At 43.0% G+C, this 26,751-nt stretch overlaps 1 protein-coding gene across 6 annotated transcripts in view; it reads left to right on the top strand.

The window, feature by feature from the left end:
* The window catches only part of ATP2B2 (ATPase plasma membrane Ca2+ transporting 2), a 744,290-nt gene that overhangs the window by 622,011 nt on the left and 95,528 nt on the right, over positions 1–26,751 (top strand). For all 6 annotated transcript variants that reach the window (XM_019505109.1, XM_019505107.1, XM_019505106.1 and 3 more), the window contains 4 exons: positions 4,585–4,764; positions 6,047–6,134; positions 23,439–23,545; positions 24,678–24,869. In XM_019505109.1, coding sequence (XP_019360654.1) covers positions 4,585–4,764; positions 6,047–6,134; positions 23,439–23,545; positions 24,678–24,869 — 567 coding nt within the window. The remainder of the gene's footprint in view (positions 1–4,584; positions 4,765–6,046; positions 6,135–23,438; positions 23,546–24,677; positions 24,870–26,751) is intronic.

Raw genomic sequence — 26,751 nt, 5'->3', positions numbered from 1 at the left:
CTATGAACTAGGTTGCTCAGGCGTGACTTGCCCTTGGTGAATCATGCTGACTGTTCCTAATCACCTTTTTCTGCTCCAAGTGCTTAGAAATGGATTCCTTGAGGACCTGCTCCATGATCTTTCCAGGGATTGAGGTGAGGATGGCTTTTACGGATCCTCCTTCTCCCTTTTCTTCAAGATGGACACTATATTTGCCCTTTTCCAATCATCTGAGATCTCCCCCAATTGCCATGAGTTTTCAAAGATGATGGCCAGTGGCTGTGCAATCACGTTGGCCGACTCAGCATCCTTGGGTGTATTGCTTCTGGTTCATGGATTTGTACATGTCCATCTTTTCTAAATAGTACTTAATCTGTTCTTTGCCACTATTGACTGCTCATCTTCTCCCCAAAATGTAATGCCAGATGCAGTAGTCTGGAAGCTGACCTTGCCTGTGAACACTGAGGTAAAAAAGGCATTGAGTACTTCCCTTTTTTACATTATCTTTCAGTAGTTGCCTCCCCCATTCCAAAGGGGACCCACAATTTCCTGGATCTTCATCTTGTTGCTGACATAGTTTTAGAAACCCTTCTTGTTACCCTTCACGTCCCTTGCTGGCTGCAACTCCAGTTGTGCTTTGGACTCCCTGATTTCATTCCTGCATGCCTGAGCAATACTCTTATACTCCTCTCTAGTTGTTTGTACAAATTTCCACTTCTTGTAAGGTTCTTTTTTGTGTTTTAGTTTACTGAAGAGTTTCCTGATAAGCTGGTCTTCTGCCATACTTGCTTCCAGATAGTCTTCCTGCACCTTGGGATAATTCATTCATGTGCCCTCAGTAAGGTTTCTTTAAAGTATAATTAGCTCTCCTCAACTCCTTTCCCCATCAGATGGGCCTTCCAGGAGATCCTGCCCATCAGTTCCTTGAATGAGTTGAAGTTTGCTTTTCTGAAGTCCAGGATCTTTATGCTACTGCTCTCTGTTCTTCCTTAGGATTCTGAACTCAATCATCTTGTGGTTGCTGCTGCCCAAGTTCCCATCCACTTCTGTATTCCCCAACAATTCTTCCCTGCTTGTGAGCAGCAGGTCAAGAAGTGTATGGCCCTTAGTTGGCCTCTCTAACACTTGCACCAGCAGGTTGTCCCCAGCACTCTCCCAAAACTCTCTGGATTTCCTGTGTACTGCTCTATTGGCCTTCCAGCAGATGTCAGGGTGATTGAAGTCCCCCATGAGAACCAGGGCCTGTGATCGGGAAACTGCTAGTTGTTTGAAGAAAGCCTCATCCACCTCATCCTCCTGGTCTGGTGGTCTATAGCAGACCTCTATCATGACATCAACCCTTGTTGCTCTCCCCTCTGACCCTAACCCAGAGACTTTCAACAGGTCTATCTCCAGTTTCATACTGGAGCTCTGAGCAATCCTATGCTTCTTTTACATAAAACACAACTCTTGCTCCTCTTCTTCTAACTGAACAGTTTATACCCATCCATGACAGTGCTCCAGTTATGCAAGATATCCCACCAAGTCTCTTATTCCAATCACATCATCGTTCCATGACTGTGCAAGGACTTCCAATTCTTCCTGCTTGTTTCCCAGGCTCCATGCATTCATGTAGAGACACCTGTGGTAACTAGCTGATTGCCCTACTTTCTCAGGAAAAATGAGGTCTCCCATGCCTCCTCCGACTTGTGCTTCCTCCAGGTCACCCACTTCCCCACTTACCTTTGCTCTCCATCAGCGAGCCTCATTTAACTAGGTTAGTGAGCCTGTCTGTGAAGATCCTCTTCTTTCTTTTCATCTGGTGGATTCTGTCTCTTCCTGGCAATCCTTCTTCTTGGAACAACATCCCGTGGTCCAACATATTCATATTCCTTAAAAACAAAGTGTCTTGGGTTAAACATGCATTCATGTTTTGCCATTTTTTAAGTTAGGAAGATCTCTATTTTGAAACATCACTTTTTAATTATATTCATTGATTCAGTAAAAAATATAACAACCTTATGGCTGTATTGCACAAATCTTGATATTAAATATTCATTAAACAATTATTGTTTTCAAAACAACTTCTGATCATAATATGTACAATACAAATTAATAATAGATGCATATGTGGCTCAAATCTCTTGATTACTCAGAGTTTATTTTTATCAGGGCTAGGTAACTGAATTTAAAAATGGCTACAGAAAAATTATATTATATGCCCTTCATAATGACCTACTTCTTACTTGTTATATCAGCAGTGTGATTTAGCTGTGAACACACAAGTCTCCATGTGCCTACTAAGCATGCTCTGTAGAGCTGTGCTCTGGCCAGGCAGATGGTCCCCCAAGTGAGTGCTATATGCTTACCTTGGTAAGTGCGTAAGTATAGGTAAGTCCTAAATTGTAGCCAGCCAAAACCCATGACTAAATGTCAGAAAAGGAGGAGGAGGAAGGCCTTCCTGTGTTTTAGCCCAATAGACTAATGGGCAAGGCACTTAGAAGATTTGAGTTACAGGCCCTCTCCCCTCTTATTTTACTGATTCCTGGGTAAATTCTCTAATCTCTGTGCTACTAGGCTAAAACATGGAAGTGTGTTCCCCTTGTGGTCCATTTTGCTTCCTGCAGGTACACACAGAGGCCTGTTGAGGCCCTTTGGCAAAGTAAAATCCGTAACTGTGCATAATTGCCAAAAATTGTAGTTATGTGGCTGTGTAACGGCCATGCAGGTGTGTAAAGTGAAATAGGATTCTCCCTTTAGTATCTACTTTTATGAGTTGCTCACTGATCACTACCTCAAGGTGAACAGGTACAAAAACCAGATTAGTTTGTATTATTTTTATTAATTACTTAGTGCTGTATTACTTATGTGCATGATAGTGTTTCTATCAGGGAACACTGTTCCTTTCTGTACAGAGAAGAAAAATCACCCCTGCTCCACTGTACAGCACCTGCACTTATAAAATCTAATCAGGATATTCCTAGGCAAAGAACGCTCGAATTTTTAATCATAGTCCTTGCTTTTAACAGTCTTGAAGCAAAAATGGTTAGATGTTCTTCCTCAGGTCACTTTAGAGTTATATTGGTTTTGTCTTCCTTAAAATGGGATAGACATGTAGCCTGCAGGATGGATCTGGCCTGCAGAGCTGCAGGATTTTGCCTGTGCCCAAGCCTGCACTGGGGCTGAGTAGTGAGAAGCTACACAAGGGCCAGGGAGCTGCTTCAATGCTGATACACTCCTCTGCACCCCTACTTCCAACTCAAACTTGCCCCGTAGGGCACAGCTCCCCTCTATTTGGGAGCTCCATTCATGCCACAGCCTGGGAGCAGGGTTGAGGGAAGCAGCAGTGGTATAGAAACAGTTCCCAGCAGAGTGGCTTTAGGGGAGGAGCAGGGAGCGTATCCCCAACACAGCTGATATGCTGCCACAGTATCAGACCAGAGCCAGATTGTTCCAGCCTGTAGCTTGAAAAAGGTTACTGGTCTCTGCTCTAAATGTTATCTCTATTAAACTATTTACTGTAAAAAGACTCTGCTGGAACTATATGCTTCTCTGTCCACAGTGGAACTCTAAACATTGATGAGGAAATATATGAACAAATATGTAGTGCAAACTCATTTTTGTATTTTGAAAAGGAATGGGGGTTATCTAGGCACAACCCCCTCTCCCCCACCCAAACCCTATGATGCTTTCTCTGTGTATCTCATTCTATGCAAGAGAGAAGCTCTGATCCCAAGTATTCACAAAGATTCCTCTTTTTGCAGATCTAAAGAAATTTGCTGTGTCAGGACTTTCTTGCACAAAGTGATAGTTGGGTGGGAAATTTTAGCAAGGACTTTGAGACTGGCAGATTAAGGTCAATCATAAGATTCCATGTGGCATTCTGTTTTCTAAGTATGGCAAGACGAAGCCAGCATGCATCCATGTTGTCAGGTTTCTGTGTACAGATCATGAAATGAGAGCATTTGCATGAAAACAAATGCATAGCAACAAGGCAGCACATTAAGTTTCAACATGTATGTACAAAACAAGTAATAAAACAAATGTCCTTTTGTGATGTAGTCAATTTTCCACAATCAAAAATGGAAAATGGCATATATGTGGGTGCCGACTTAAGGTGATTTCGCTACTTCATTTGCAACTGCAATCTTACTTCTGAATGTCTTAGTTTTCTGATTGTCTTACCTCTATATTCTTTAAAAGTAGCAATCGCTGAAATTACTGATAATATGCTTGCAATTTTATTTCACTACATTTGCAGAATATAATTTCAGAACATAATTGTAATTTAGCTATTAGAAAAATAACTTTTAGTAATTCAGTTTATCCTTGTAAATTAATGGTTTTCTACTACACAACTTTATTTATCAGTGTATCATCTGTGACATTGAAGAAGACACAGGATTGGCTTTTGTGCAGTGAGCACTTTTTTAATGTATCCTTCAGATAGGCAATATTTAGATATTCCTGACGTGTGCTATGACTTTTGGTATTATATGAACCTTCTTATTCTTCCAGAACGTCCTCTGCTTTGAGATATTGCAACTATAGAAAATTAGACAGTGATACCTGCTTTTCCTTATCCTGTAATGCCCCCCTTTTTTTTGTACTTCACTATTTTTGTAGGTCCCAGAAGCAATAAGAAAGTGCCAGCGAGCTGGCATTACTGTTCGCATGGTCACAGGGGACAACATCAATACAGCTCGTGCCATTGCCATAAAGTGTGGAATTATTCATCCAGGAGAAGACTTTCTTTGCCTTGAGGGAAAGGAATTTAACAGAAGAATTCGAAATGAAAAGGGAGAGGTAATTAATAAATTAAACATTAAGTATATTTTCAGGTGTTATGTTTCACAGACTATAGTGGTAGAGACTGAAATATGTTTCATTTCTCTTATACTGTTATGTTTTTTGGTGCAATAGATAAAAGGTCAGCCTTGAAACATAACTGGAGAGATGATGCTAATTCTAATACTACATCAGTGTAATTTTAAATGACATTGAAAATGAGCATGTTATATTTAATCCAACTCTGAACTGATTAGCCAGACAGTGATTTTTGTGATGCCTTTACTCTGTCCTTATTTCTTAACCATAATCTGTGAGGTTCAAATTTTAAAAGTTCAAATTTAAATATATTAAGAAGCTCTTTGGTTGAGGCAGGTGGATAATATACAAAGAACACTCTCATATGTCAATGGCAACCTGTACCTTTCGGAGCCAACCTTTGATATCATATATTTCTCCATATTCGGAGCACTCCACGCTCTCACAATTTTACTCAGCTCATCTCTGTGCATATATTCTATTATCTGACTGTGACAACTAAAATTAGTTCCTACAGTTCTTACATTCTCTTATAAAAGAGCCAACACAGTAACCATTAAGAACAAAAAGGAAAAGTGAACTAGATTCTCCAACTACATCTGCAGTGTTTTTTAACAAATCAGTTACATTGATGCAAATCTCTTTAAAACATCATGAAGGCATATTCATAACAGCTCATGAATATTCAAGTATGCACATAAGCCACTGAGGACATAATCTGGTTTTCAGAACATTAAATATGTTGCTGATGCATAAGATGGAGAACCCAACTCCATTTCCATGTACTAGGTAAAGTTGGCAGAGCTAGCAGTTTGAAACATTGTCTCAGTTGTAGACTAAAAATGTCTAGTGTGGGAGCCAGTGAAACTCTGTGAAGAAGGAACTTAACACTGATGCTTTTAGAGTTGTATTTTGGAGGTGAATTATTCTTCAGGGCAATAAAAAAGCTCCTAATGTCACTATGGTGGATCCTACATCCTGCATCCAGACATTAAGGCAGTGCAGTATGGCACTGTAATTTTCAACTGCAAGAAATTCATGAACACCACAAATAAAAGATTATGGCAAATTCATTTTCTCTTGTGACACTATTTTCCTTTTATATAGTCTTGGATATTGCTGGTCAGTCATTTTGGAGAAATCCGACCAGTGTATGGGCTGGTTCCCAGCTTTGAGTGTGAAAGGGAACCATCTGCAATGTTGGCACAAACATATTCAGATTTTGCATATTGTAGACTTATGACTATATCATTTTTTTCAGATTGAGCAAGAACGAATTGACAAAATCTGGCCAAAACTTCGGGTACTTGCTCGCTCATCTCCTACTGACAAACACACTTTGGTAAAAGGTAAAAGCAAATGATGTGTATGTGTATGTGTGTTTGTTTGACAGAGAGAAATGGTCTATCTCTTGTCTGTCTCTTTACTTTATTATTATTTATTAGATTTATGTGCCACTCATGCTGACAAAGGCTCAGGGTGGCCTACAGAAGAAAATAAAATAAGTTGCCCCTGGACTGATCATACTGTCATGTAAAAGACATATTTCCATATTACAGTCCTGACACATGGTAGCATACTGCTCATAAGGCAGCATGAAGGAAGGAAGGGGAAGAGAAAGGGCTAGGTATGTTATTTCTCATGTTACAATTGTTTCAGCTATGACACAATTTTGACAGACCTCTGTTACTGTACCTGCATTCTGCTGGTATAGGAGTGTTGGAGATGTGAATCTTTTTCCCTCTCTGAGAGTCTAGAGTGGGAAAAGCCCTAGAAAATAAATTGTCTAACAAGATATCTTGTTTTATTAAAGAAACTGGTGTGAGCTATACTGTCAAAATCAAGCATTTGCAGTAAACACAGTATTTACACTAGGGATGATCGATGTTTGTTGGCATAGCTGGAAAACCCATCCTAGAGCATAGGAGACCTTAGTGGTAAAGGTAAAGCAGATGGAGATAAAGAGAAAGGAAAAGAGAGAAAGAACTCTGGGTTCCATTCCTGTTTGCTCTAAAATGTGAAATTGGTGAGCTTGAGGCCACACTCCCAGGCAGAGGTGTAGCAGGACAGTCCTGTGCCTGTGGTAGTAGACACAGATCCTTGGGGCATCATAGATTGCTGCCATGTCAACTACAGCAGCGAAACAGCCACTGTTGCAGCAGTAGCTATTTTTGTCCCCCCTCCCACACCCTGGCAAACAGGCAATACCAAAGTTCCTGCCCTGGTTGCTTGCCCTTGGTTATGTTACTGCTCCCAGGCCTGTTTCTTGAATTGTGGTGGAAGCATGTGTACATTTTTTACTATGTTGATTTTTCTCTTCGGTAATTTTTTCATACTTTAGGTAAGTAATAACTCTTTTAATGGGACTATATAGATATATGACATCAATGGCATTCTACTAGAGTGGAATTTTCCAAAGCATCAAAACATCTTGAGAATACAAGTTCCATTGAAAATTAATGGGTCTTATGCTTCTAGGTCATTTAGGCAACTGTGAAAAGAGAAATTGTCGTATGCAAGAATTCTAGCATAGAGCCATAAGCTGTCTTCTGAGGACCAACACCTTCTTTAGGTGTGGTCTACTGGACATGTCAGATATATAGCTTTAGCACGCTGGAGTTTCTGAGTGTCACTTCTGTCTGTATTCAGCTTTAGCTTTGTCTTAATGCAAGTGCAACCTTAACCTCCAGAGCAGCTCAGAATCAGACAGGCACAAAGGTGGCTAAAGCTACCTGAAGTTCACTTTACCTCTTGGTTATGAGTTCGGTTTACACCTCTAAGAATCACTACGCAGAAACTTACCACAGATCCCAAGACCGGTGCATAGCTCTAAAGCTTAACATAGGTGCATGTCGTAGGACTCATACATTTAAATAAATATCTCTAGGGAATGGTTGTGGAAGTGAATCATGCAGGATTTTCCCTTTGCAGGAAAATTAAATCATCAGTTGAAAAAAGAAATCAATAGAGCAGAACAGTAGTAAGCAACAAAATGATAATTAGATTTACAGTATGTGCATTAAGAGACTGAAAGGGATATACTGTTACAGAATGCTAGTACTGTTAAATGTTTAGAGATCTGATGATGTCAAGTGAAAATCAATGAATTGTCTAATGTAGCTTATGAGCTACATTGATGTGCAGAATGCTTTAAGGGCAATTAAAAGTTACACCGAATTATTTACTCATGACACTGACCTGGATAACCTAAAATCTAATTTTTTTACAAGAAGAATACTCTAGTGGAGAAATAGTACCTCTGAAAGAGCCACCGCAGTAACCTGCTACAATCCAAAAAGAAGCCCCCCTCCGACTGCACATCCCTGGTGGTCATTTACCACCCCACATTGGAACCAATTAAAAGAATCATCAAACAACTACAGCCTATGCTTGATGAAATCAGACCTTGCAAGAAACATTCCCAACTTCTTAGCTCCTGGCTTTCAGACAACACCACCTGCCCAATTCATCATCAGAAGCAAACTCCCCGCAGCTCTGCAGACATCAAATGGGTCATAACTTTGCCTTAACTCTTGGCGTGTCTACACAAGACACTATGTCACTGTAGCAATGAGCTACATCACCATAGCTTGTTGCTATGGCAGTGTAGAATTTAAAAATAAGCATGTGCCCCCAGGACTGCACAGTACCGGTGGGTACTACACAGTCATTTAGTACTTGCTGAAGCAGTAATGGCAACTCTCATGAAAAATCATGAGGCTCCTGATTTCCAAGTCAAATTAACTCTAACTCATGATCTCTGGATAGAAAGATAAAATCTTGGGACTTTTTCTTGTGGCATGTGTACAGCAGTGCTGTGCGGGGAAGTCTGTGAAGGGGAAGGGGTGGGGGACAGGGAAGGGGTCAGGGGCAGATCAAGGCTGCCATGGTAAGAGAGGGAATGGGGCTGGGGTGAATGGGGCCACAGGGCCAGGGAGGATTGTGGGATGGAACTGTGGGAAGTTTGTCCAGGAATGCAGCATTGCACAGCTCCTGGGGCAAAGGCAGCAGGGTACAGAGCCCCAGCCCGCAGCCTGCCTCCACCCTGGGCACAAATCTGGGGGGCACCTGTCCCCCATGCCTTCCCCAGGGGTACAGCAGGGGCAGGGAGCTGCCCAACCCTCCCCTGCTGCTCTGTTGAAGAAATTCTTCCTACATACCACACATGGTAATGATACTCCTCCCTTTTGATAGGTCTCCCGGTAATCAAGATTCTTTTCTTCTTTTGTTTGCCTGATACCACCAGGAATTTCTTCCCTTTCCAATTTCATAGACCTACCCACTGTTCTTGAGAGCTCTGCTTGTTTCCCTCCCCGCACCTGACGAAGACTGCTTTCCCTTTGAAAGCTTGCCTAACTGTATCCCAGTTATACAGTTGGTCCAATAAAAGATAGAGGTAGTTAGTTGTGTTTGTCTGAGGTCAGACAGAAGGCAGGGTAGATATAGGCTATCTAAATAAGATATACAGAGAGTGCATGCTTATGTGAACCATCACAGCTACAATGCCACTCAACAGTACCATTTTAATATTTGCTAATTTTGGTCTTTTTGCCAAAAGCTATGTGTTTCTCAGATACTTGAGGTACAGAGATAATTTTCACGTATTTGATATATTAGATATGCTCTGGGGAAGAACATATACATCAGAAAATCATTTTTTGATATTTCATTTTTAATGGAATCTAGATAATGGAGGAAGTATTATTTCTATTTAACATGTTACAATTCTACCCATCAGAAAGATTAAGGGACTGGAAAGAAAGCACTGTTCAGCATTTCAAGTTAGGAAGACATTGCTTTGTTAAATATTTAAAACGACTGTCAGTCTCTGGACTAGATTTGGTTAGAAAAAAATTGTCAAAACTGTTTTTCATCAGAAAAAGCGATTTAAACAAAACCAAATGTTTGCCAGGTCATCTCAGTTTTCAATAAATGTACCTATGGAAGAATTTTTAAAATAAAAATTTACCATTTCAGAATGTTGAAATTCTGTTCATATTTTATTTTATATATATTTTTTTGATTTATTTTTGCATTATGTTTCTATTATTTCATGCCATGGCAGTATTAGCTGTGCAGTAATGTGACATAGCAACTGAAATACTCTAATATTTTTATTTTGTATTTAAAAAATAGCAGATTGGCTTCTTAGTACAGACTAAAACATCTCTTTTTCCCCTAGATCTATAAAACCAAATATGCCTTTAGAATACTAATTAGAGGAACAGTGCTATTCAGTATACTTCTATTAGCCTGGAATGGTTTTCTGGGAGATTGAAAAGAGCTATTCTTCTGTTGTTTGTTAATTTTTTTCATTATAATGTGCAATAAAGATACTTTGCTCTGTTTCAGTCAGTACTAAATGGCAACTTGTCTTAATTATTTTAAAAGTAATAATAATTTTAAAAAGAGTATTTTCAGCTACTATATTTTGACATATTGTGACATGTCCCAACTGACCATACAACTACTGACGTCATGAAATAATTAAAAATCATACTGTTAGAAATAGCTTTCAAGACCCTATTCCTGCATGCATTTATTGACTTCCTTTATGTGCATAATCCAGGGGATTACTCATGCAAGCATTTGCAGAGTCAAGGATTAAAAATTAATAAAACTGAAAAAATCCCTGCACTCACTGGCTGTAGCAGTGGCAATCAGGGCCTCTGAGGGCTTGTGGCAGAGCCCCCCATGCAGTGCGGGGTAGTGGGGGCCAGGGGGATTTCCCACCCCACCTGGCACCCACATGACAGTTAACCCATGATGCGGGTGCAGAGTGGCTCGGCAGGGCACTGTGCACTGTGTGGGAGCTGGGGCCATTGGAGCTGAGCGGTGCTGGGTTCTGGGTGACAAGTGAAGCTGGCCCAGCTCTCACACAGTATATAGCACCCTGCCGAACTGCGATTCACCCACATGATGTGACAGATGCTGCACGGGTGCCAAGCGGTGGGGGTGGCATCCCCGTTGTCCCCCACTGCCCCATAGGGGGCAGCCATGGGAGCTTGTCCTGTGGTTCCCCCCGCTGGGGCAGAGTTAGACACAGCCAAAGGAGCCACAGGAGAACCTGCAGCCACCTGGCTGTACCTGCCTCTCTCTGGCTGATCCAAATCTCTCTGAATCTTTTCTGAATCAATCTGGAGGCTTGGGATTCAATTTGGACCTCTTAATGGGTCTCCTGATTCAGTTCCGATTCAGAAATTCAGCTGCTGAATTAAGCCGAATCTCCTCCAAATCGAATCGGCAACTGAAGCTTCACACAGCCCTAATATTTAAGTATCTTTCATGCTGCAATGGAGTGGGAAAATGTAAGGATTGCAAAACCACAAAAATAAGCATGAGGCTTAATGAGAAGAAGGTATTTACACCATAGGTCATATTAACCTTAACACTAAGTCCCAATCTGTTATTTTATTAACTGAGAGACTATACTATTTAAAAATTAGGAGGTAAAAGTAAATAACAGTGAGATTAAAAAAATATAAATGTAATTTTAAATGCTTATATTACAGTTGTGAAATAAAATATATATTTTTAAATAAGGTTATAATTCATACTTGTATGAAAATATCTTAATGTAAGTGTACCTTGAATCTCTGTTTATTTCTAGATAAGCTGTTTTACACTATTTTCAGTTCATTAGTGGATGGGGAAAAGGGCATCTAAATTATATTCTGTTCTATTCTTTTAAAGCAATCAGTCCTACCCATTGACTCTAAGGGTGGCAATGCTAATAAGAGCCGTTGAAATAAAGTGGTATTTGTTTTGTACTGAACTGAACTGTAGTGAAGTGAAACCTGAGACTCCACTTGCTGATGACTTTGATCTGAGCTGTAGCTGTGAGTGGAAAGGGGTTTCCTTGTAAATTAAATTGAAGATACACTTGCTGACTAATATTCTCTGTAATGTTACCCAGAGCAGATTAGATCTAATAGCTGCCTCATGAGGGGAGACATGTGATCTGAGGTATTTCATTTTAAGTTATTTACAGGATCTTGTTCTGGGTGGCAGGAAATGGCTGCTTTTGGCTATGCACAAAGAGCACAAGGAATGATCTTTTCCTTCTTAAAAGAATTTGCATAATTTTTATGAAAAACTGAAACCTATAAATCTTTGCTCTTCCTCCTGAAGTCAGGTTCAAATAATCTTTCAGTATAGTGTACTCTATTTGGAATCATATTGAGCATGTTAAATATTGAAGTGGTTCAATGTAGACATATTCAGCACACCTTGTTGCCAAAAAGATTGTGCAGAGGTATAAAGCCAGAAAAATTTAAGAAGAGGTAGTTTGGGTGGGAGGTTCTCCTTGACCTTGAAGTTGCACTCCCATATTTCACTGTGTGTTAAATTTCTCTAAGTATGTATCTAAATTAAGTAAATCTATTTATCTTACCTTTTCTGCCTGGCCCTTAAAAGTCATCAACTGAAATCAAGCTATTTTCTTAGAGCATCTCTGTATATATGGAGCTGCAATGAAAAACCCATTCTCTAAATCAGAATTCTGTCAGATCCTAACTGTTTGCATTCTCTACAGACCACTACAACAGTTGTTTTCCAAGCACCGTATCATAGGTAATGGTCACATTAAAAGACCTTGTCCTAGGTGTATCTGCTTTTGTTTACTTTCATAGAATTATAGAAAAGTGGGGTTGGGAGGGACTTCAAAAGGTCATCTAGTCCAACTTCCTGCTTAAGGCAAAATTGTCCCTGACAGAGTCATTCCAGCCAAGTTTCATAGTTGGTAGGGTTGGAAGGGACCTAAGCAGATCATCAAGTCTGACCCCCTGCCATGGACAGGAAGGGATGCTGGGGTCAAATGACCCCAGCTAGGTGGCTGTCTAGCATCTTTTGAAGACCCCTGGGGTAGGTGTGAGCACCACTTCCCTTGGAAGTTGGTTCCAGCTCCTAGCCGCCCTGACGGTAAAGTAGTGCTTCCTGATATTTAGCCTGAATCTACTCTCAGTCAACTTATGGCCGTTGTTCCTTGTTACCCCTGGTAGTGCTTGGGGGAACAGGAACTCTCCCATTGCATGCTGGTCCCCCTTGGAAAGTTTATAGGTGGCTACCAGATTCCCTCTCAGCCTTCTTTTGTGGAGGCTGAACAGGCTCAGGTCCCTTAGCCTCTCCTCATAGGGCCTACCCTGCTGCCCCCTGATCATGCGAATGGCCCTACTCTGGACCCTCTCAAAGCTATCCACATCCCTCCTGAAATGCTGCACCCAGAACTTCATGCAGTACTCCAACTCTGTCCTGACCACTGTCGCATAGAGGGGGAGGATCACCTGCTTGAGATGCATTTATGGATGCATGACAAGGTATGGTTAGCCTTCCTGACTGTGTCCCCACATTGGCGGCCCATGTTCATCTTGGAATCAATAGTGACACGAAGATCCTTTTCTGCCTCTGTGCTGACAAGAAGGGAGTTCCCCAGCCTGTAGGTATGGTGCTAGTTCTTCCTCCCCAGGTGCAACACCTTGCACTTGTCTGTATTAAAACCCATCCTATTCTCATCTGCCCACCTCTGTAACCTGTCCAGATCTAGTTGTAGCCTGTCCCTCTCTTGTAGCATGTTCACTTCTCCCCACATCTTAGTGTCATCTGTGAGGTACTTTTCACCCCCCATCCAAGTTGCCAATGAAGACATTGAACAGTGCGGGCCCTAGGACCAAGCCCTGGGGAATCCCACTGCCCACATCCCTCCAGGTCGAAAATGACCAGTCCACCACCAGTCTCTGGGTGTGGCCCTCCAGCTAATTTGTGACCAATCTGACTGTGTAGGTGTCGACACCATAGTTGCCTAATTTTTTAATGATGGGGTTGGGTGGGGTGAGAGACAGTGTCAAAGGCCTTCCTAAAGTCTAAAAAGACTATGTCCACCACGACACCTGCATCCAAGGGTTTTGTGATGTGGTCATAGAAGGCAACCAGGTTGGTCTGACAGGACCTGCCTCTAATGAACCCATGTTGATTGCCCCTAAGCATAATCTCCCCTGCTAGCCCCTTCCAGATGTGCTCCTGGATAATTTTCTCAAAGAGCTTCCCCAGGACCGAGGTAAGACTGATGGATCTATAGTTTCCTGGGTCCTCTTTCCTCCCTGTTTTGAAAATGGGGATCACATTGGCCCTTTTCCAGTCCTCTGGCACCACACCAGAGCACCACGAATGGTCATAAAGCTGTGCCGGGGTCCTGCAATGATTTCTGCCAATTCCCTAAGCACCCTGGGGTGGAGATCATCAGGACCTGCTGATTTGAACATGTCTAGTCCCTCCAGAAGTTCCCTGACTAGGTCCTCATTGACCCTAGGCCTGGTTGTGCCTCCCCTGGGTCCGTCCAGAATCCCAGTGGGGGGGATGTCCCTGTCCCCGCTCAGAAAAATGGAAGCACAGAATCTCTTAAAGAGATTAGCTTTGTCATCTGGTGCTACCACCAGATTACCAAGCATGTCCTGCAGAGGACCCACATTACTTGGTACCTTATTTTAACCCCCCTATGTTTTTAAAAAAGGACTTCTTGTTATCTTTGATCCAGGTCACTAGTCCCAGTTCCACCTCTGCCTTAGCTTTCCTAATAGCACCCCTACAATCTCCAGCCAAGGAGGTATAATCCTCCTTGGTAATGGCCTCTTCCTTCTATTGGGTGTATGCCTCCTTTTTGGCTTTGAGACGTTTGTGGATGCTTTTGGTAAGCCATGTGGGGTTTTGAGCACTCTTGCCCCCTTTGATCTGCATGGGGATTGTCACCTTTTGGACTTGGAGGATCATCTCCTTAAGGAATGATCACTCTTCTTGGACTCCCAACTCCCCTCCCCTCCAGGACCTCAGTGCCTCCCCGACTAGTCTCCTTGCTATAATTGAAATCCATCCTCCTGAAGTCCAGGGCTGCAGGCCTTTGCCACCCTGGCCTTTGCCATCCTGCACTGGATGGTAAATTCCAGTAGGCGATGATCGCTATCGCCCAAGTGGTTGAGCACCCACAGTGTATAACCTGCTGTTAAGACTTCCAAGAATGGAGATTCTACATTATGCCTGAGTAGCCTGTTCCAAGGCTCAACCACTCCACTAGTGAAAAAGTTATTCTTAAGATCCAACCTATGTTTTTCTTGCTGCACAGTAATACCATTTTACCCCTCGGGTAAGGGCTGGAAGTGGCCGCAAGAGGAGGGAGGGGGAGCCCAGAGACTCCAGCTGCTGTTGCAGCCAGAGTGATGGGGGGAGGGGTGGAAGGGGAAGCAGGAGCAGCCAGTTGAAACACCAGGGGTGCACCTAACTCATCATGAGCTGCTGCTTGGAGAGCTCCCTGACTCCTCCAGCATTGTGGGAGTATGAAGAAGAGGGAAATGGCTGTTTCCCTGAAATAGGGAAAAAGCCCTGAACCAAACCCCACATGCAGGGGCATCCAGAGTGGCAAAAAGCAGTGGCCCAAATTTGTGCTGCTATTTTTGCTGCAGCAAACACATGCCCCACACTTGTGCACTCATCTGGATGTGACCTCCTGATTTTTTTCTTTGGCTGAATCAGAAAACATATTGGCATATGTTGAAACATTTGTCCTTTCTCTTCCTCTCTATCCTACTTTGAAAATGCAATTACAGATTCTGACTTAAGCAACTTCATTTGGAAGAATTCTTCATGCACCAACTTCTGTATGCTCTGAGGGCTAAAGACACTTGATTTTTTAAGCAAGTGAAATGTCATTTTATTGCAAGCTGTATATTGTGATTTTGTGATAACTGGGTAAGTGATTGTGGTGTTTAGGCAGTTGGAAAGATTACATTTTCTGAATGAGTCTTGTGGCATCTCCATTATTAAGTTTTCCTGCCCAGTTCTCAGCTCATCTTCTGTGAATGAATAGTCCCTTTGTTTTACCCAAGATAGCACATCTTCTCTCTTTTCCTTCAGCCTTGTTCACATTTGTCTGCCATCATCGTTGTCTTCCAGTGGTCCTAAATAAGCATTTGCACATCTGACCAACCAGGACACCAGCCTAGACTGAGGGCTAGTCGCAATGCATGGGTGATTTGTATTGGAGAAGGTCACCATTTGTGTAAATCTAAGATTAGTTTTTTAAAAGGGCTACAAGAGCCAGGTGCAGCCAGTGGTAAAATTGCTTTTTTTTTTTAACTTTAAGTACCCTAGACAGTCAGTAGCTAGCTTTGCAATTAAAGACGGAACTGAACTTGGAGCTTTTATTTTTTCTTGGTATATGACAAACCAGAAATTTATCAAGAGTGATCAGATAGTTATTTCTCTGATCCAGTCCTTTTTTTTATGGTTTCCATAGAGTAGGTTGGTCGAGGAGAGAGAAACCCTTTGGGGAGAAGTTGTCTGCATTAGAAGGTACCAGGTAATGATACTGCTTTGAGAGATCATAAAAACAATGAGTTGTAGTATCTCTCTTCCACTTGTATTCGGCAAATGAATTGCATATTATTTTTTATGCAGTTTTCATCCTAATGAGCATGGATGTGAGTAGATAGGTACCTGATTTGGTAGAATTTCCTAGTTTTGCAAGGCTGAAACCTATAGTTAGTGTTGTAGTACATATCATTAAAGTAGAATTGAATAAATTCTTCCTATTTTGTCTGAGTTATGTCTGTGATGATCCCAGAGCAAATGAGACCAGATGAATTTTTTAAAAATAATAGCACTCTTTTCAAATTTGTATCTATCTATAAATTCATTGCTATGAACATGCTCATTCAGCAGTAGCATAACTAAAGGGGGTGACTGGGACAGTAGCCTTATGTGCTGCTTTCAGCAGGTGGGGAGCAGTAAGTAGCAGCTGCTGCAGTGGCAGCTGGCCAAACTACCACCATCAGTGCCAGACCAGCCACTGCTGCCCCCTGCATTGCTGCTGCCTAGGACATGGAGCTGCCATGTTATGACTTTTTTATTCGGCATGTTTTTTTAAGAAACGTATTACATAAAAATAGTATTGAAATTGGAAAAAGGCATCCCTCTCAGAATAATTGCTCTCAAGACCTTACTCTCTGACATACTTGTGGGCAGCTGAAGAAAAAGTACTACATTAGAATAGTAAAAAGAGAACTTTCAAGAAGGTGAGGACATCTTTGTAAATTACATAAAACAAATGTGGCTCCTGTTAGACTCTCTAGGCACAGACAGAAGTGCAGTTCCCCACTGTAACTCATAATGCTTCACAGGAAGCATTATGAGTTACAGTAATCCCCCAGACCCAACAAGCAATTGCTGTTGGGTCCTGAGGTTGGGAGATTAAACTGTAATTTAGAGCGGCTGTGAGTCTGCAGCCACTTTCCCCTAGCCTTGCCCCTCCTCCCTCCCGGCTCTGGTGCTGTCTTCAAAAAGGGAGCGGGGGAAGGGAGTGGAGGGAGCTCATTCTGGGGAGTGCCTAGCTGGTGCTGGAGGTTGGGGCAGGTTGATTGGAGCTACCCCAAGTCAGGAGGCTGACACAAATTAACGAAGATGCTCTGCTTTGTCATAAGGGTTCAGATCTCAACCTCATGTAATGAGGGTTCTGACTGTCACAGGATCAGGCCCTTTTAAAGCACTCTGCACCCTGCACTTCTGTAAGGGCACAGCTTTAGAGTACTTTCAGTGGCTGATTGCATGACAAAATGTCACTTTTGTCAGTGCCCCCTGTTAGCATCTGATTAAGGCTGGTTACACTGTCATTCGGAGCTTTGTGGAAACAATTAATTGCACTTTACAAATGACTTAACCAATTAACCTTGATCTGTGCCATACACATAGCTTAGTTTATAGCAACATTTATAGAACTTGTGGGTTGATGCCTCTCTGTAAGGAAGTCAAACAACCTTGTGCCCCCTTAGTTCAACCACTGCTGCTGTTTCCCTCATCTCTGATAGTCTTGTGACCCCCTAATTCTGCTGCCACTGTTACTTCCCTCACTGCTGCTTCCTCCTGTGGGTGGCAATTGCTGGAAAAGAAATTGGTGACAACTGAGCAAAGGGGATCAGCATCTGGGGAACTGGCAGCAGTGGCTGAAGTAAGGGGGTATGAGAGAACTGGCACTGGGGGAAATGGTGGCAACTGCTGAACTGCAGGGGGAGTGAGAGTGGCTGAAGTAGGGAGGTGCTAGCAATTGCCACTTTAATTACCATGTGCCCTCTCTTAAGAACCTTTCATGATTTCCTGGGATGTATGCAGAATTTAAGAAGCAAATCCAAAATTGCAGTCCTGAAATTCTACTTTCGTGGCTGTCTAACTGTGGAGGTGCCAAAATGTCACAGGTACCACTCTTTTTGGCCATTCATTTCTCAGACACCAATAGCTTTCATTTCATGCTTATCCAGAAATGCACCTGGATGTGTTTAGTAAGGCTGTGCAAAATTTTGGCAGCCCTTTCATTTTACAGTTGTTTCGGCCTGTTTTGAAATGGAAGGCTCTGAAACAGTCTGAAATAAAATTAAAGCATGCAAAACATTTTGGAAATGTTTTGGATATTTCAGATGTTTTCAAGCTAGGCTTGCAGGGAAACAGAAACTAAGAAGAGGAACAGGGAAGAGAGGCAGATGGACTGATCTGATATTGACATCTGTAGCTGGCCAGTGTCTTCAATCTGTCCCTAAGTTCCTTTCCAGTCCCAGTGCTCTGGGGGAGGGACAGCAGCCTGCTGTCATCCAGCGCATCTCTCTGGGGGCCAGCACCCCACGGGAGGAGTCTGACACAGCCCCACAGCCCTCCTGGGGGGTGTGGGCCCCTGGATCTGTGTGCAGGATGACAGGGGGCTGCTGCTGTTGGCTGGGGCCGGCACCAGCACCTGAGTCTTTTTGGCACAGCCCATGCCGAGCATAGCTAGGGGAGCCACAGGAGAAGCCCTCATGGCTCCCCTGCCCTGCCCATACCCATCCCCCACCCAGGCTCTGGTACTTAAAAAAAAAAAAAAAAAGATGTGCACTCACTGGCTGTGGCAATGGCTATCAGGGGCCCTGAGGTCTCATGGCAGAGCCACCCCATGCAGCTCGGAGCAGTGAGGGGCAGCAGGAATCGCTCCCCTTCCTTGGCACCCACTTGGCAGCTGCGCCATGGCACAGGTGCAGTGTGGCTCGGCAGGGTGCTGCACACTGTCTGGGAGCTGGGGCTTCTGGGGCTGAGTGGTGCCAAGCTGCAGCTGACTGGGGAGAGGCAGGCACAGCTGGAGGAGCTGCGGGAGAACCTGCAGTTGCCCAGATGTCTCTGCCTCTCCCTGACTGATCCAAATCTCTGAAACAGCATCGAAACTCTGAAACAGATTCAGCCAAATCAAAATGGAGCAGTGATCCAAAACACTGAAATGAATCACTGTCCTCCAAAACACCCAAATCCAAAATCGAAATGAGACATAGCTGTTTTGCGCAGCCCTAGTGTTTAGACCACAGCCCAGCCTATTGCAACAGAGCTGCTCCCAAGTCCCCCCTCCCACCTGCTCCTGCTGGCATGTGGCAAGCCCAGAACTGCACTGGTGAAGCCATTCTCCAGTGGCTTCTCTCAAGTATATAACAGTAACTATCCAATACTTGTCTATAACCCCCCCCCCAAAAAAAACAAAAAAACCAAAAACCCAAACCCTTTCATTATTTAGCCTGTTTTTCATATGGAAGTAAAAGTTAGGGTGAAGATGATCCTATGACTAAAGAACAGAACTTCTTGTCCTTTGGCAATAGCTTAATATCTATATGTCATTTCCTTCATTCTATAAGGGGTCTGGAGAAATAATTCATTCATACTATCAACTTTATCTTTTGAGATTCCTGGAACAATGGTATAATGAAGCACTCTTCCTCCTTCTCCTCCTATTACAACAACCCTAAAATATGTTAGTCATCCAGAACTTTATATTTATAAAGTCACGTACTGAGGAAGGAGAGACGGGTTGAGGTAGTCAATCAAAGACTGTGGCACTGGTGTCATCATGAAGGCTTTGGCTTCCATGATCACAGTACGTTCTTTGGTGAGAGAGGCAGTGGTCTGCTGTGGGAGAGATGGTCTCCACCTCACTCTGCTGGGGAGGAGGCTTTTCTCAGCCAGACTGGCTGACCTACTCAACCAGGCTTTAAACTAAGCCTGCCAGGGGTTGGGGGGAGTATCGCCACTGCTAGCCCTCTGAGCAACCCTTGTAAATTCAGTAGGCTGAGGCACTTAAGGGAACCCACCCCTACCCTAGTCCTGGAATGATCTGTGGGGAGGGCAAGGGTCCCCAGTGGGACACTTTCCTGTCTGTATACCAATGCCAGGAGCTTGGGGAATTAACAGGATGAACTGGTCCTCCTGCTAAACAAGAATAACTATGACCTCATAGGGATAATGGAGACCAGGCGGGGCTCCACCTGTAACTGGGCTACAGGTATAGATGGCTATACCCTGTACAGGAGTGATCATACAGATAAAAGAGGTAGGGGTGTAGCCCTTTATGTCATGGACAGGTACCCATCCCTCCAAATCAACATTGGCACCCAGGAGGGATGACTGGAGTCTCTCTGGCTCAAATACGTGGGGAACATGGCTCAGGGGACAACATAGTAGGAGTCTACTATAGACCTCCTAACCAGAAACAAGAGCTGGACCAGGAATTCTCCAGGGAACTGGCTGAGCCGGCACACTCTAGGTGCATGGTCATCATGGGAGACTTCAACCACCCGGACAGCTCATGGGAAGAGCGCTCAGCCAAACCCAATTGGTTGCAAAGCTTTTTCACATGTGTGAACGAGTTCTACCTGACTCAAGAAGTCTATGGGCCAATGAGAGGCAAAGCGTTGTTGGACCTGGTACTGGCCAAAGGGGATGACATAGTCAGTGACCAAAGAATCAGTGGGAAGCTGGGTGACAGTGACCATGAGCTGATCACCCTTATTGTCCATTGCAAAGCTGGCAAGTCAGTCAGCAATACTGAAGTCCTCAACTTCAGGAAAGCTGACTTTGACAAGCTTAGGCGGCCCATTGTCAAGGCCCTAAGGGACCATGAATTGACAGGAAGAGGAGTCCAAGAGGAGTGGTTGCTTCTTAAGGGAGTGATCCTGACAGCACAAGGGATGGCCATCCCATCTCAGAGGAAGAGTAGCAAAAGGGCGCAGCAACACCTTTGGCTCAGCAGGGAACTCAAGGACTTCCTACACCTCAAAAGGGAGAATTATAAAGGATGGAAGAATGGATGTACCATCAAGGAGGAGTACTCAGCACTGGTCTGTACCTGCAGGGAGCAGGTCAGGAAAGCCAAGGCTGCAGCTGAGCTCCATCTGGCTTCACATATCAAGGATAACAGAAAGTCCTTTTTCAGACATGTAGGGAGTCAAAAAAACAGCAAGGGTAACATTGGACCCCTGCTGAACCGAACGGGACAGCTGATAACCAATACTCAGGAAAAGGCCAACCTGCTTAACGGGTACTTTATGTCGGTCTTTCATCAGTCCAGTGGGGCCGCCCTGCCTAGCAAGATGTGGGATGGCCAGGATGAGGGCGTATTTATACCCAGCATCAGTGTTGATCTAGTAAAGGATCACCTTGAGAGGCTGGATACCTTCAAGTCAGTTGGTCCTGACAGATTACATCCTAGGGTACTCAAGGAGCTGGCAGGTGTCATAGCCCAAGCATTGGCAAAAATATTCAAAAATTCATGGTGCTCAGGTGACGTACCTGAAGACTAAAAGAAAGCCAGTGTGCTACCCATCTTCAAGAAAGGGCAGAAAGTAGATCCTGGGAATTATGGGCCAATCAGCTGGACCTCAATCTCTAGTAAGATTCTTGAGAAAATTATCAAGGAGACCCTTCTGGACAAGCTGGCTGAAGGCAATATCCTAAGGGATAGCCAGCACAGGTTTGTTGAAGGTAGGTCTTGCCTGACCAATCTCATCTCCTTCTATGACCAGGTGACGTATCACCTGGACAAGGCAGAAGAGATTGATGTCATATACCTGGAATTTAAAAAAGCCTCTGATCTGGTGTCCCATGACTTCCTCATGGAAAAATTGGCCAGCTGTGACCTCAGCTACACCACAGTCCAATGGCTGGGAAATTGGCTCTGAGGTCGGACCCAGAGAGTAGTGGTCAATGGCAGTGAGTCATTACAGCTCTCTGTAACCAGTGGCATCCCCCAAGGCTCTGGCTTTGGACTGGTTCTCTTCAACATCTTTATCAACGATGTGGACGTTGGTGTCAGAAGCACACTGGCTACGTTTGCCAATGACACTAAACTTTGGGGCATAGTGTCCATACCTGAAGACAGGCTAGTGATCCAGGCTGACTTAGTATCAAATGTCATCAGGTTTGTGTCTGCCCACTTAATAAGCTTATCCGATAAATGCAAGGTAATTCACCTCAGGGAAAAATCCCTGCAGCGTATTTATAGGCTTGGCAGTGCTACGCTTGCTAACACCACTGCGGAAAGAGACTTGGGGGTCATGATTGACCACAAGATGAACATGAGCCACCAATGTGATGTCACAGCTGGTAAAGCAAACAAAACCCTGGCTTGCATCTATAGATGCTTCTCAAGTAAATCTCAGGATGTCATCCTCCTGCTCTACCTGGTCTTGGTGAGTCTGCAGCTGGAGTACTGCATCCAATTCTGGGTTCTGCAATTCAAAAAGGATGTTGAGAAGCTTGAGAGAGTCCAGAGGAGAGCCACACACGATCAGAGGGCAAGAGAATAGGCCCTATGAAGAGAGGCTGAGAGCCATGGGACTCCTCAGCCTGGAAAAGCGCAGGCTCAGGGGGAACCTGATGACCACTTATAAGTACACAAAGAGTGTTCATCAGGATCCGGGAGAACGTCTGTTCACCAGAGCACTCCCAAGGAAAAACAAAGACCAAGTCATAAACTCCTACAAAATCATTTTAGGCTGGAAATAAGAAAAAAATTCATTACAGTTTGAGCCCCCAAGACCTGGAATAGACTCTCTCCAGATGTGGTGCAGGCACCTACTCTGGATTTATTCAAGAAACACTTGGATGCTTATCTTGCTGGGATCCTTTGACCTTAGCTGACTTCCTGCCTCTGGGGCAGGGGGCTGGATTTAATGATCTTCCAGTTCCCTTCCAGCCCTATCATCTATGAAATCTATAATATCTTTTAATTCTCAGTTCATTTTTTGCAAAACTGACTATATCCCTGTAAAATGCTAATTTGGCTCCAACTATATAGCAGTCATCAGTGCAGTTTTCCATCTTGGGCTAAACTGATTCCTGGGAGACATCCCAATACAGCAGATGTCCCAATTAAGGGCACAATTTAGGAAAGCACTTGCGTGCTTACTTTAGGCAGATGCTTAAGTTTATTCCCATTGAACAAGACACTCCAGATTGTGCTGAAATCATCTGGAATTTAATTAGGGAATTGGGTTCTAAACAGATTATATCGTGACACAACAGTTCAAGTAATAGACATCTTCAGCTCTTATAGGTATCACATAAAAGGCTAATATCCATACCCTTTGAATTTAATGAAAATTTTTCCAGTCATTTGACAGGCTGGAGGGCCGGGTCCCATATAATCCTTACTCCTAGTGTCAAGAGGCACGTTGCTTGCCACATCATTTTTCTCTGAATTAAATCTGTTATTCTCTTTGGAATTTGTGATGTATTATCCTAAACAGATATTTTGTTTCAGAAAGGAACCTGTTTATTTGAAAGTAAGTATTTTCTACTGCTAACAATGTACTGTCTTTTATTTTTTACAGGTATTATTGATAGCACACAGGTGGAACAGAGGCAGGTTGTAGCAGTGACTGGTGATGGAACCAATGATGGACCGGCACTTAAAAAAGCTGACGTTGGCTTTGCAATGGTATATTTTGTAACACATCTTTTTGCTGCTTTTGTTGTATTATAGATTTGCCAAAAGAAAGTTTCTCTGTTTATACTGTGTTGGTAGAAAATAAAGATGTATATGCAGAAGTTACAGATGTCTGGCAGTGGTTTTAATTATGAGATTTTTGTGACACTTCAGAGCCCAACTTTACCTACAGGGATAAACAGAGAAATCTTGATTAGTTTGATTCTATTTTTTTGATCAAAGATTAATATCGAACACATGCAGAATCCTAATACCACTTCAGGAAAACTGCATCTATTTCTCTTCCTACTAGCAGAAGAGGAGGAGGTAGGGCATTAGTCTGAAAATCCACCTCCAAATACCAGATTCATAGATTCATAAATGCAGGGTTGGAAGGGACCTCAACAGATCATTGAGTCCAACCCCCTGCCTAGGCAGGAAAGAGTGCTGGGACCCCAGCCAGATGTCTATCCAGCCTTCAGATGTTAGTCCTTCCTATATTTTTTGGAAGTTCTTCAGTTGAATCTGAAGGAATTTTCATTGTCCAGATAAATGCTGCTGTATTTACACTGATTTGTACAATTCCAGTTTCTATTGGCAGTTCTGTTTGTGTATAGTAAAATATTAAAAAACCCCAAAACTACAATCCAAAAGGAATCACCACAGCCTCTAGATGTTAGCTCCCTCATTTGCTGTCAGCTTATATCTTTATACTTCAGTGGTTTATGTCCTTTTGCAGCAACACCTGGTTAGAGCAAAAACTGTTCACCAGCAGCATTTCCCCTAGGAATATGTCCTCACCATGTATCCAGATGATGCGCTGTACAACAGCAACCATTGCTCTGAAGTAACAAAGCACCAGCATGTTGCTACTAACAGGCATCGACTGACACTCAAAAAGTTCATCATAAACTGTCCCCTGCTCTTTACCACTTTCACCTCCTTCTTGTTTTAAACTTCCCCAAGCCAAACCAAAGAACAACTTATTGCCTAGCATGTCCAAGAAGCTGAGTGTACTCATCAATTACTATAATTTCATGCTGCCATCAATATGAAAATGTACTATGGGGAGACCTATTTTCTAGCTGCTCCTTATACTTTCCTGTAAGTAATTTTTATTGTAATTTTCTGCAATTTTTTCCAGGGTATTGCAGGCACAGATGTTGCAAAGGAAGCTTCTGATATCATTCTGACAGATGACAATTTCAGTAGCATTGTGAAGGCTGTAATGTGGGGTCGCAATGTCTATGACAGTATCTCCAAATTCCTGCAGTTCCAGCTCACGGTTAATGTTGTCGCTGTGATTGTGGCTTTCACTGGGGCATGCATTACACAGGTAAGAATGCAGAGACAAAAGAAAACAGGGATACTAGCCTGACTGATTGACTAAAGAACCAAATATTTTTACTACTTTTCAGCATATTTCTAACTGTATCACCATCTTATTTGTCATTCCTGTGGTACTTTTAGAAAGAAGATTTCCTGGGAATTGTTAATAATAGATTAGAGTCATATCTAGATTTAAAGACAGTATCAGTCATAAACATATGTCCATAAATATTGCTTTTCATAAAGTGGGGGATATGATTTACATTCAGTCTAGTTACATGCATTCATTTAGAGATAATCTTATCTAGAAAACTTTCTGCTAGTAAAGAGAAAATCGTGTGCTTTAAAATGGATCCTTGTACTTTCTAATCCAAGTAACCATATAAAATAAGTTTTAGCAGCTAGACTTGGGTTTTCTGGTTAGTTTTTAACCAGAATAATCCACTCTAATTGCTAATTGGAGATATGACTATTCTAGCTCACATTTTTTAGCAACAATGTTGAGTTTTACATTCCCATTGGGACAAATGGAGCAAAAACAATTACCCTTTTGTAGTTTAGCAAAGCACTTATCACTTGCTTAAATACCCTACCAAACTAGTCTACTAACCCTTAGTAATGGAACCAAATGACATTTTTAAATGTCCATTAACAACAACTCTCTTCACATTCGAAGCAGACTAACATATTCCTACATGCATTAGTGGTCTGGTTTACCAGATCACTAAGATCTGTTACAAATAACAGACAGTGGGTGCATCTGCATGACACATGCAATTAATGTGAATTAATAAACATGGGTGCATATTGCACAGGAGGTTATTACTTCTGGGCACTATGTTTATACATGCAACTGGGACCGCAGCCTGCTGACCTGGATTGGAACAGCCCCATTTGGCATGGAGCTCAGGTGGGTAGGTCTGCCAACCTGGTGCTTCTTCGCCCCAAGCCAATGTGCTGTGCAGGGGCTGGCTGGGGTACAAGGCTGCTCCAGTGAGGGGCTAGCCAGCAGGCAACCCCCTGCATTGTAGCATTCTCATGCCCCATCCAGTGCCATCAATGTCTACACATGCATTGTTGCACAGAAAATAATGCTCCTACAGGATAGTACTTGTATTTACAAGTACCAACCTACGGTGGTATTTATTAGCTTACTGCAACCTAATAGGGCTGCATGTGTACCTGCAGAGACTTTATTGTGGAGCTAATTAGCCAGCTCCATGGTAAACATCTCATGTGGACACACCCAAGATAATCTAGCTACATCTCTTGCAAAAAGCATGTAAAAAACCATAAAAATGCCACTTTAAAACCACCACTTCCTAATAAAGAAATACTGATTAATGCTTATTTTAAATTAAGTTTAATACAGTAATAGGGAAATATTTTGTATAATTAGTGAAGCATGAGAGGTCTCTTTCTCCAAAAGAAAAAAGTCACTGGTATCATTTTTAGCATTTTCAGTATGTCTCCAAAAAAACATATTCTTTAAAAGAAACCTATGCTCTATATGGGCACTGTTACAAAATCCTAACACTGACAGAACAGATGGGAAACATCCAGACGAGTGTGCACCTGCTTGTTACAGCATCTCAAAGCAGTTTGAGATGCCACAAGAGGCATGCTGGGAACAGAAAAATGTTCCCCACCCTGCATATTTGCAGTGTGGACTCTAAATTTGATACCAGGAAATCCCACCTGAAAGCATGTGGGGCACTTGGCAGGACCTGGCCCAGCTCGACACGCAGCTCCTGCATGTGGTGCCAGGACCACAGAGACAGCAAGAAAAGACCAGTTCTGCCTAAAGGTGCATCCCCTAGGGCCGGGCATGGCTGTGCCCATGCTATGTGGCACAGGCAGTACTGAGGCTGAGGTGGCCTCTGAGAGCC

Source organism: Gavialis gangeticus, unplaced genomic scaffold (assembly GCF_001723915.1).
Source record: "Gavialis gangeticus isolate Ggan-Ray unplaced genomic scaffold, GavGan_comp1, whole genome shotgun sequence".
Lineage (NCBI taxonomy): Eukaryota > Metazoa > Chordata > Crocodylia > Gavialidae > Gavialis > Gavialis gangeticus.
The sequence above is the reverse complement of the archived record's forward strand: the minus strand, read 5'-3'. Positions and strand labels throughout refer to the sequence as shown.